This window comes from Ailuropoda melanoleuca, chromosome 1, assembly GCF_002007445.2.
Source record: "Ailuropoda melanoleuca isolate Jingjing chromosome 1, ASM200744v2, whole genome shotgun sequence".
NCBI classification, from domain to species: Eukaryota; Metazoa; Chordata; class Mammalia; order Carnivora; family Ursidae; genus Ailuropoda; species Ailuropoda melanoleuca.
Genome location: NC_048218.1, coordinates 52,031,490 through 52,042,861, shown reverse-complemented (window position 1 = coordinate 52,042,861; position 11,372 = coordinate 52,031,490). Strand labels below are relative to the sequence as shown.

The following is an 11,372-nucleotide window of genomic DNA, read 5'->3' as shown; positions in this document are numbered from 1 at the left end:
GGCGAGTGCGCGTGCGCGGCTCGCGCGGCGGGAGAAGGGGGGGAGCGGGCGTGGGGTGGCAGGAGCGCGCGTGCGCGCGGCCAGGCAGCCTGGGCGGCGGGTCCTGCTTGTGACGGACGGCGGCGTCCGGTCCTGCCCGTGACGGCGGTGGCGGCCGATCCTGCTTGAAACAGCTGCGGCGGCTGCTCCAGACACCTGCGGCGGCGCCGGCGGCGACCCCGCGGCGGCCGCGAGGATGTGGCCCCTGGTGGTGGTGCTGCTGCTGCGCTCGGCGTGCTGCGGTGAGTGGCCCCTCTCTCCTGGCTCGGAGGCTCGTGTTTCGCTGCCCCCGAGGCGCCCCCGCGGGTGTGTGGGCTGCGCCCCGGCTGGCCCGGCGGCGCTCCGGAGAGGGTGATCAGAGCGCGGGACGCGCGGGCCCAGCTCGCCCCGGGTGCGAACGTAGGAGGGCCCGCGGGTAATCCTGCGCCCCCTTTCTTCCTTTCCCTCCTCTTCCTCTTCCCCCAGGGTGAGAGCGGGGTGTATCTCCTTCCCCCGTGCTCCACCTCCAGATGCACACCGAGGACGATTCTGAGCCGTGCATCTCGCGCAAAAATTAACTGTAGAGAGGAAGGGCGCGATCAGAGGCGAGGGGTGGCAACTGTTAGGGCCCCCCCCCTCTTTTGCACCCCTCTTCCTCCTAGATGCTCAAACGCATTTGGGGATGAAGGAGGGAGAGTGGGAGGGCCCGGGCCTCTTGAGATAGAAGTGCGCATTTTGGAGAAGTCTGCAAGACGGAATTTCTCCTGTTTGCCCTCCCACATGAACATAGAGTTAAGGAAACCTAAAGGAACAATTAAGTTGCATTTACAGCCTAGCATTTAGTCAGAAGAATCTTCTGGCCGCTTTTTTTTTTTTTAAACCCTAGAAATAAGCTACCTGGAAACTCTCCTACCCCCACGCCCTATCAACCACTTTAATGTAGTCCAAATTGTACGTTCAAGTTTTTCCACTTTATTTGGGTGAACCGTTTTAATAGTAATCCAGATTTCGCTTGAATTATGAAGACCTCCAGTCAAAACGTATTTGCAGCAGAGTGGGATTTGGTGTCTTTAAACGCCAAAGGCGGTTGGCCCCCCCAGGCTTTTGGAATCCATTATGCTTTTGCTTTTTTTTTTTTTTAACGTGTGCTTCGTCTGTAAAAAGTGAGGAATAGGAATTTTCGTGGTTCTACAGTGCCTGTCACACTTTACATCTGTATAGTCTTCTGTGAACTTTTTGTAAGATTCAGTATTGAATTTGAGTAGCAGACTCAATTGTTACATTTAATTCTAGAATGCTAAATTAATTAGATTTTAAACTGATTATTAGCCTCACTCTGCCATTTATAAACGCTTGTGATTTCAAACCATTTCCATTATGCCTTTAAATTCTTGCTTACCACTTTCTCCGATCTCTGAAACATCCTGGGTTGTTGGAGCTGTTGATGATGTCTTTATTATCTAAAGAGTTGATAATTAGATAAGGTAGTATTTCTTGTCATCATCATTAATAGCTTGTTGCCATTACTATTACTATAGCGAAAATAATACTGATTTCAGAAACCTGTTGTGCGATCAGAAAGCCTTCATATTGGACCAAATTACAAATTTGTAATAAAATATCACTAATTCAGACTGCTGGCATCAAAGCTAGTCAGAAGAATAAAAAATGTAAATCATATACTATATTAAAAACAGTGGTCCTGTTTTCAAGCAGATGGGAAAGAACTGGTATAATGCCCCTTTTGGGGATAGGATTTCTGCTAGGCTTTATTTAATAATAGTTAAGTCACATATAATTAGCACTCATTTACATGCAATATTAATGTGCTCAATTCCCTACAGAGTCACAGAATTCACAATTTATAGTATTTTATTGTACTTAATAATAACCTGAAAAAAAGCAAAATAGAGGCATTATACAATTGAGCTCTATTAAGTGTTGACTATAAAACAGAAAGTGATCGTGTTTGCCATAGGATATAGTGGATTTTATGTGTGTTTAATATGTAGTTTAAAAAACAAAACACGTATGAGGATACGGTAACAGTCTCAGAACACAAGTCATTATCAACCAGAATATTTAAGAGACTGAATTTAGAATTCAAAATGAGTAAAACAGTCACAGATGTGTACGGTTATTTTTATTGAATTTGGATTTTGCTTTCAGTTTCATTTATAGATGACTGGTAATCAGAGGCGTTTTTTGGAAGCCACTCGGTTGCAGTTGACCTTTATAGTAAAAGGAGTTACCTGAAATGGCCCTTCTGTCTACTTACAGGCAAACTGCAAACCACCTATTAGTTTATAAGACACAGAATGAATTCCTACCCTCCTTTCCTCCCCCATGCCCTATAAGTCCAATTACAGTTTATTTAAAAGCACATCAGTAGTTTCAGTAGTTTTTAGTAACTGGCAAATAAAACTTGACTTAGATAACGACAGTGACATGAACTGTTTTTTCAGTGGTTGAATGATTTTTCTTTGTTCGAAGTGAGTTTTTCAAATCAAGGGTACACATGATTAGAAAACAGTTTTATTGCCTAAGCCTGGTAGTAATTTGTTTTGCTTAAATGAAAATGTTTTCTTTTCTCTTAAAGAATGTATTACTTTTAAACACAAGTTGCCATTTTAAGGAAGTAAATGCCTATTTAAAAGTATTTATTTATGGGGCCACCGCAGCAGTCTAGAGGCAGTGTGTTAAAGCATTACACTAAATGCCTACCATTAGGACACTTGCTTATGCTGTCATCTGTATTTTGGCAGATGTTTTATCTTTGCCACTGAGTTGTTAATGGAGATTTGAAAGGCCAGGTTCTACAGAAGAAAAATAGGTGTTTTTCCTAAGTTTGATAAATATTCTAAGTCCACAGTAATCACTCATATTATTAAAACCAAGCTTGCATTTCTTAATGTTCATTCCCCTATAGCCAAATAAGCATTGTTTTTAATACTTTAATGTTCTTTTTGTGATATAGTTTTCATATAGCCATTTTAGCCATCTTTTAGGTTTTTGCTGTTAGCTTTTTATACAAGATAAAAATCTCTGTATTTTGATATCTTGTGTCTTAGCCTAATATAATGCACTCTTGGTTTCTCATAAAGCAACTTTTACGTTGTGTCCTAGTTCTTCCATGATTTAAAAAAAAAAGAATACTAGTATAGGATCAATTTTGTTAAACTCAATGCAGTACTAAAGTGAAAAATATATATAGAGAGAGCACCCAAGAAATTTGATCCTGATATACCTAGACTGAGGCAATAGAACCTGGATTTTTCTCCTTCGTACTTACACAGAGTTGAAACAGAAATTATAGTTATACCCTCCTCTGAATATTGCATTCATTATCTATGGGACAGTTAGATAAGACTCAGAATCTGGTCAACCCTAGAGTTTGAGATTCAAATTAAGAGAATAAATGTGCATATTTGAATACATGTCACACTTACCAAGGCAAGGCATTTGGCAAGTGCAGGGTCTGTCAAAACCGCTTTTTCCATTGCAAGCAAGTATGAGCCCATGCTATGTTCTAAGCACTTTGCAAGGCTCTCTTGCGTATAACAGATAAATTTCAGACTGTATGCCTCTCAATAACTTAAAATGTAGCTTATAAAGAGTAGGGATTTTTGTTCATTTGTTTTTATTTCTTGGTGACATCTAATATATTTTAAATGCTTGATAAGCCCATAATTCTGGATGTTACTGACTTGATACTGCTCTCTCCCCTGTAATTCTAGGTTTATCACTTCTGTTCTTATAAGGCCACTTTAAATCTAGTAGGGAATTACTTTGAGTCAGAGCTAAACACCTTGTGGACTTGCCTACTTTACCCTAGACCCTATTTGGTCTCTATTGAGGAGAGATCTGTCTGAATCCCCCTTTTTGACCCTAATTCTAACCTGATTCGGTTTGAGACTCTAGTTCTTCATAATAGGGTCTTGATCTGATGGCAAAAACTGGTAGGATTACTTTCAGCAGGTATCTTTACTCATGATCTTTGCTTCATTTGCCTTAGTGACTGTTGGGCTTCTTCCCCATTCCTGAGCATCCATTTCAAGCAGATAATTAACTTCCTACTCTACTGCAAAAATAGGGATGTGTGGTGTGGACTCTCTCAGCTTCCCTCCCACCATTACTAAACTTATCTACAATATCTGAAGCAAACATCTCATTCTCTTCCCTCCCCCAGTTCCAGAAGTATACCTACCTATTCAATACCTTTCCAAGGAAACTTTCACCTGTCTGCCGCTCTTTCACTTTCCCCATTTGGAGACCTGCCCAACTCCACTTAACTCTTCAGTCTTTCATCGTAGATCTTCCCCTCTCCATTGGCTCCGTCACTCTAGCTTGCACACATGCTCAGGTTTTACCCCATATTACAAATAAACAAGAAGAACCAAAAAACCTTGCCCTGGTCCCTGTCTCCACTCTTTTCCTGTTGCCTTCTCTCTCTCTGCCTTCTTACACTCCAAAGTTGATTGAAAGAGAATGCGTCTTCGTTCTTCCCTCCCATTCACTTCCCAGATGCAGTCTGACTTTTGATCCCACTAGTCTTTTGACATTGTTGTAGATAAAGAAGCTAATGGTGTAGTTTTCAATCTAGAGGCTGTTTTTACCCATCCTATTTAACATCTATTTTGTCCACATGAAGACCCTTCTTTGATGTTCACAGTGGTATTTTTTGCTGTTCTCACTTCTTTTTCTCACTTCCTTGGTTTATTCCTCTTTAACGATTTTTCCATAAATACTGGTGTTCCCCAGCATTTTATTCTCTGGTTCCTTCTTGGTTTGCTTTGGAGGGACTCTCTTGGCAACCTTGTTTATGCTCACAATTTGACTTACCAGCTTTGATCTTGGTGATTCCCAAGTCTTCATAGCTCTGACCTTTTTTCTTAAACCTGGGTCCGTGTGTCCTGGGGTCTACTGGACATCCTCGTTTCATTGTACCATGGGTCCTTTAATACTCAGCCTATTAAATATTGAAAGAATATTCCCCTGTAAATCTCCAAAATCTCTTTTCTCTATAAAATCCACGATCTAACCAGTTACACATACTTTTAGTAAACAACTTTAATTCCTTCCTCTTCTTCTCCCTTATTTCCCACATCCAACTTATGTTGGTATTCTTTGTTTTTTACTGTAATGTTTTGGCCTTCTCTCCAGGTGTCAATTACTTAGACTTTTGCAATGATCTCTTTTTTTTTTTAATTTTTTTTTTAAAGATTTTATTTATTTATTTGACAGAGATAGAGACAGCCAGTGAGAGAGGGAACACAAGCAGGGGGAGTGGGAGAGGAAGAAGCAGGCTCACAGCAGAGGAGCCTGATGTGGGGCTCGATCCCATAACGCCGGGATCACGCCCTGAGCCGAAGGCAGACGCTTAACCGCTGTGCCACCCAGGCGCCCCTGCAATGATCTCTTAATGGGTCTCCTTTTCCCATCTCCCTTCCTGCCCTCAGTTCACCCTTCATGCTGCTGTATTATTTTTTTAAATAAAAGTAAATCTGGGGGCGCCTGGGTGGCACAGCGGTTAAGCATCTGCCTTCGGCTCAGGGCGTGATCCCGGCGTTATGGGATCGAGCCCCCACATCAGGCTCCTCTGCTGTGAGCCTGCTTCTTCCTCTCCCACTCCCCCTGCTTGTGTTCCCTCTCTCTCTCGCTGGCTGTCTCTATCGCTGTCAAATAAATAAATAAAATCTTTAAAAAAAAAAAAAAGTAAATCTGTGTGTTTTGCTGTTGCTTATATTATCAAGCCCCTGTTTCTTAGAATGACATTCAGGGAAGCCTTTACACCATTTCTTAGCCATTCCTTTTTCCTAGAGCTTACCTGAAGAATCGTCTGCCTCCAGTTACTCACTTTTCCTCATTCCTCTGCACATGTTATATACTCTGCCTAGAAAACTTTTCCTTTTCTATATCATTCCTACTCATCCTTTAAGGCCTAGTTTAAACATCATCCTCTAGGAAGATCATTCTTAAACACACTTGTATAATTTTTAAGAAACTCTTCCATGTAATCTGCAACTGACTTGTTCAGGATTTTCCATTAAAATATGTAGCTTCTGGATTCGATAATCAGGCCTATTGAAGTGAGTAGCAGTAGAGGATTCTCTTGGCATCTGTAAGAAGAGTGAATCCTCTCTGATACAGTTTTCCTTTATTGGGATTCATACTTTAAATTTTTTATATTTATAAGGAATGTATTGGTTTGTACTTGCTGGGCCCTGGATCCATAGGATACCAAATGAAGACATTGTCCTTGTTTCTCTACCGTTTGAGCCTAATGGAGAGATCAGTTAAGTAAAACAGTAATTTCAAGATTCAATAGTAAGTGCAATGACAACACTTGAACAGGGAGCAATGGGAGCAGTAAGGAGGGAATGAATACGATTGAGTAGTGGTAGGGAAGAGGAATAGGATTGAACACCTCCCTTGTGTTCTAGCAGGAAGAATCAAAGTCAGTAAACTATAGCTGACATTTATTGAACATTTCCTATGTATGCAAAAGCACTGGAGTAAGAACTTAATATTATTGTCTCATAAAGTCTTAACAAAGTCTCTGTGAGGTATGCACGACCTCAATTCACATTTTGTGGATGAGGGGTTAAGTAACTCACCAAAGGTTATACAACTAGAAAGTGCAAGTTTTGAGCCAAGGTCTCACTCCACAGTGTGTGCTCTTACCTGGACACCAGATGAAGAGTTTGCCAGCATGTCCAAAGCATGGATGGGGGTGAGTGGGCATGAACATATTCATGGAATTGCAGGAGGTCATTATGATTGGAGCTTAGTTTGGAAATGAGGGAGTACAGGAGGTGGGACTGGACAGGATCTTGAAGGACCTAGTTTGTATTACATGCTAATGCACCTAGAATTTAGCTTGAAACGGAGGGGGGGTTTTGTTAAAGTATATTAGGCAGAAGAGTGCACATTTGCATTTAGATCAGTTATTTTGAGAACTGTGGAAAATACATTGGGGCTGAGATGGGAAAACATTGAAGCTGGACGTAGGGAGCTAGTTAAGAGGTTATGGCAGTATCTCAAAAGAGAGATGATAGATGTTTAATTCTTACAACAGACATTGGATTGAGGAACCATTAGGTTGAGCCTGCTAAGAATTCTTCATAGCTAAGGAGAGGGAGGAATCTAGTATGATTCTTATAGGTCAAGGTCTGGTTGACTGATAGATAATAGCAAATACTTTGGATGGTGAGGATTTGGGTGGAGGCTAGGAAGAGGGTAAATAGGTTTTTGGACATGTTGACTTTGAATTGTAGTACATTCAAGTGGAAGTACACAGTGGACAGTTGGCTTTCCATGTCTGCAGTTAAGGAGAAAGTGGGGCCTGGTTAAACAAAAAGTAAGTAGGTAGTTATAACTGTGGAGTAAGAGAGAATGCTGGGCCCCAGGGGGTTGGGAGAAGGGCAGTGCTGGATATAAAGTTTTGAGGAACACTAATATTTATTTTGAGTCAAGGAATAGATTTCAATAAAGAAAGAAAGCTGTAATGGGATAGACAAAGCAATAAGAGGAAATTCAGAATCAAGAGCTATCACAGAAGCCAAGAGGAAAGAGCAAGAAAGGAGCTGCCTACTGGCTCAGGAACTATAGAGTAGTCAAGATAGTGAGTAAACTGTCCACATTCAATTTTTCACAAGGGATTATTGGGGGCTTTGGCGGAACTGTTGTAGTGAAGAGGTAGAGACCAGGTGGCAGAGATTAAGAAGTGAATAGGAGGTGAAGAAATGCATTTAGATTATTATTTTAGGTTGCTAGGGTAGACAAGTATGAGTGATTTTTTAAAAAGTTGGTTAGTATTTAAGAATTTTTTATATGTTAAAAGAATACCAACAAATAGCATGGGGGGGGGTGTGGGAAGCTGATAATCAACTAGGGAAAATCCTTGGGGTGACTAGTGGGTATGGAGGCAGAAATGAAAACTAATGGGTGAAGGGATACAACTGTGAAGGGGAGGAAGGTGAAGGGGGTGTGGATAGTTGGGGTTGCAGGTAAATTTATAGGTGGGAAGTATTGGAAGCTTCTGGCTTCTCATCTAAAGGACTCAAGAAATACGGCTTCTTTGAGAGTATACGATAAGCTTTTGCAAAAGGGGAGTGATTTAAGTGTTAAAAAGGAGAGAGAGAGGTCATGGAACAGATAAAAGATAAATGATTGAAGGCTCAGATAGGCGGGAGCTGTGACAATCTTCTGTTGTTCCCCTAGTAGCAATGCAAATTTTCTTAGAAATCTGTAAGACTGATTACTCTCCTGCCCATCTATAGCACTTTGTTCATACCAACGGATAGCACTTATGACCTCCCATTATAAAAAGTATGTATCATTGTTCCAAATGAGAATTGAAAGCTTCTGAAAGATAATTCCTGCTTTTTTCCATCATTGTATCCCCTCATCCTATCACAATGTTTCAGATCAGGTAATTCTCAGTAAATGTTTGTTGCATTTGTACATTTCAGAGCTAGACTTGTGTGCTGTGACTACCATGTATTGAGCCTTCTTTGCAACATATAATAGCTGTTTTCAGGACTGTGGTCTGAGATGCTTTCAGTTGGTGGTCTGTATTTACAGAGGTTGTGAAGTCCAGTATTTTTGGCATTTTATATAAAATAATTTTCCCATTTCATTTGTTAATTTATCTGTAGCTTTTACTTCACTGATGGTTATATTTATCTATTCCTATCTGATTTATACTGCTATAGGCATATCTGGATTATTCAGAGTTTCCTTATTCATGTTAATTATCTATGTGCTTTTATTTGCTCTCTATGTTTTAAATCTTTTTTTTTCACTTTGATATTTCATCAGAAAGCAGTAGTCAAAAGAGAGAAAACCCAAATCAGATAATTTTACTACTTAGTAGCTTTGTGTTGTTGTTGTTTTATAAATGTTTATAGAGGATGACGCTGTAGTTAACAGCTGGTGGGGTGACATTTTTGGACTACCCTTAATTATTAATTAGCAGAAGGGTTATTTAAGTTATGGCTTATCTAGGTCAATTTTACTTTGGATTTTATTGATAGCATTTATTCTACTTAAATTGCTTCAGCTGTAAGATTGTTTTATTGCAACAAAAAATGCAGTGCTATTAGTGCTTTCTGTATTCTTTAGAAAATTTTTTCTTGAAACATAAGATGAAATTGTGGAGTTTTCACCAACCACTTATTACTTAGAGCCTTCTAAAAAAGTTTGCTAGGATAACTGAGCTCTTCACTTGTATCTTTTATTAAAGGGTAATTTTTAGAAATAATTTTTTAAATCTTGACTCACATACAAAATGACCACATATCAAAGATTTTATTCCACATGTTAATTAACAAGTAAACCAGCAAGATAGTAAAACCATCTCAGTTTTAAAAGAAAATTGAGAGAACAGACACATTTATAGGCAATCAGGAATGGTGAAATGAATTTTCAAATAGATGCAATATTATCCTCAGGGCAATAAAACGTGATTTTTTGAAATCTTCTCTTCTTCCACCAGGGAGAAGTGAATTGCAGAACAAAGTTTATTTGTATCTCTATGGACATGAATCATTTGCATTGCCATCAGTTTTACCAAAATCGTAAAATAGCTCAGACAGATAAAGACAGTAAAAGGCGTAGGCCCCTACAGAATGAGATATTCCCAAGGAATTTGTCCCACAATTCCCAGCACTCCATTGAAAGGACACTCAGTAATCTTTTTGTCCATTTCAAAACCTTTCAGTATATTTTCTGACACTTTCCTTTCTTTCGCATTCCAGCATCGTACTTTTTTCCCTTTTTAAAAAAAAAAAAAAAAAAAGATTTATTCATGGGGCACCTGGGTGGCTCAGTCAGTTAAGTGTCTGTCTTCTGCTAAGGTCATGATCTGAGGGTCCTGGGATGGAGCCCTGTGTCAGGCTCCCTGCTCAGCAGGGGAGTCTGCTTCTCCCTCTCCCTCTCCCTCTGCTGGTGCTTGTGTGTGCGCTCTCTCTCTCTCTTCCACTCTCTCAAATAAATAAAAGCTTTAAAAAAAGATTTATTCATTTATTTAAGAGAAAGGTGAGGGGGGGCAGAGGGAGGGAGAGAACCTCAAGCAGACTCCCCGCTCAGTGCGGAGCCTGCGTGGGGCTTGATCCCACAACCCTGAGATCATGACCTGAGCTGAAACCAAGAGTTAGACACTCAACCAACTGAGCCACCCATGCACCCTGACTTCTTTTTGTACACTATAGGTCCTCCCTCCCCACCTCCAGGGCTTCTTTCTCAGGGAAGATAATTCACAAGCCCAAGGCTTGGAAAAATGCAGTTGGGAGTCCAGGTTTTTCCTGAGGCTTCCTAATGTTTGGATGACAAGAAATGTAGAGAAGTGGGAAGAGGTGAATTATGGACATGCCCGAGGCTAATTCAAACTGCAGATTCCCAGAAATAAAACAGTGTGGACCTGCCAGTCAGAGAAGGTCCAGATCATTACATTAAAATGCCGTATCACCTAACTTTTATAGTATTGCCCCTGATGTTTATAGCACAGTATTGTAAGAGAGCACTTGCCCAGGTGTTTTCTCCTTGGATGCTCACCACAATTCTGTGAAGTAGCCTAGCGTTCGTTTTTGATCCTCTTACTCAGAGTAAACCAAGGCACAGAAAAGTTAAATGAACTGCTTAATTTGTACTCAGACTTTCTGAACATTGTCTACTTTGTATTCCACTATGCATCCTAGCATTCAACTCAGTGGGCAGTTACTGAATAATAATTCTGTTCTTAGCATAATAACATCCGATGCTCCTGATTTTTGTTCACATTTTCTAAGTGTAGAAAGAGGAAATCTTAAGGATGAACTATTGAAGTTAATGTTTTATTGTATTTGTCAGCGCTTTGTTTTTTGAGGGAAGAGCCAGCTAACTGTTTAGGTAAAAAGGTTGATAAATGGCTGAACAGTATGGAAGACAGCTATAATTTCTCCATATTCTCGTACATGTTAGATGAAAGGTAAGTGATTGCATTTCCTTTTCCAATCCCTCTTTTGTAAGGCAATGACAGTTTATTTTCCAGAGAAGAATTGATAGAATATAGTAGTCCACCTTATCTGTAGGGGATATGTTCCAAGACCACCAGTGGATGCCTGAAGCCGCACATAGTACCAATCCTACATATACTATTTTTTTCTATATGTGTCTATGATTAAATTTAATTTATGAATTAGGCATAGTAAGAGATTAACAGCAATAACTAATAATAAAATAAAACAGTTATAACAGTATGCTATAATACAATTTTATGTGAATGTGGTCCCTCTCTCAAAACACCTTATTGTACTAATCCTCCTCCTCCCGCTCCTCCTCCCTCCCCCTCCTCCTCCCCCCTCTCCTCCCCC

The 11,372-nt window shown here is 40.2% G+C and overlaps 1 protein-coding gene across 8 annotated transcripts in view; it reads left to right on the top strand.

Annotated features, from left to right (window-relative positions):
* The window catches only part of CD47 (CD47 molecule), a 46,201-nt gene that overhangs the window by 183 nt on the left and 34,646 nt on the right, over positions 1 to 11,372 (top strand). For 5 of the 8 annotated variants that reach the window (XR_004624631.1, XR_004624632.1, XR_004624633.1 and 2 more), the window contains exon 1: positions 85 to 281. The exons of 1 other annotated variant lie outside the window; for it this stretch is intronic. Coding sequence is in view for 4 of the 7 variants with exons in the window: in XM_034657940.1 (XP_034513831.1) it covers positions 236 to 281 (46 nt within the window). In the remaining 3 variants the exon portion in view is untranslated. Of the gene's footprint in view, positions 1 to 83; positions 282 to 11,372 lie in introns of those variants that run through there. 2 more of the 8 variants (XM_034657911.1, XM_034657926.1) reach the window with 2 other exon arrangements.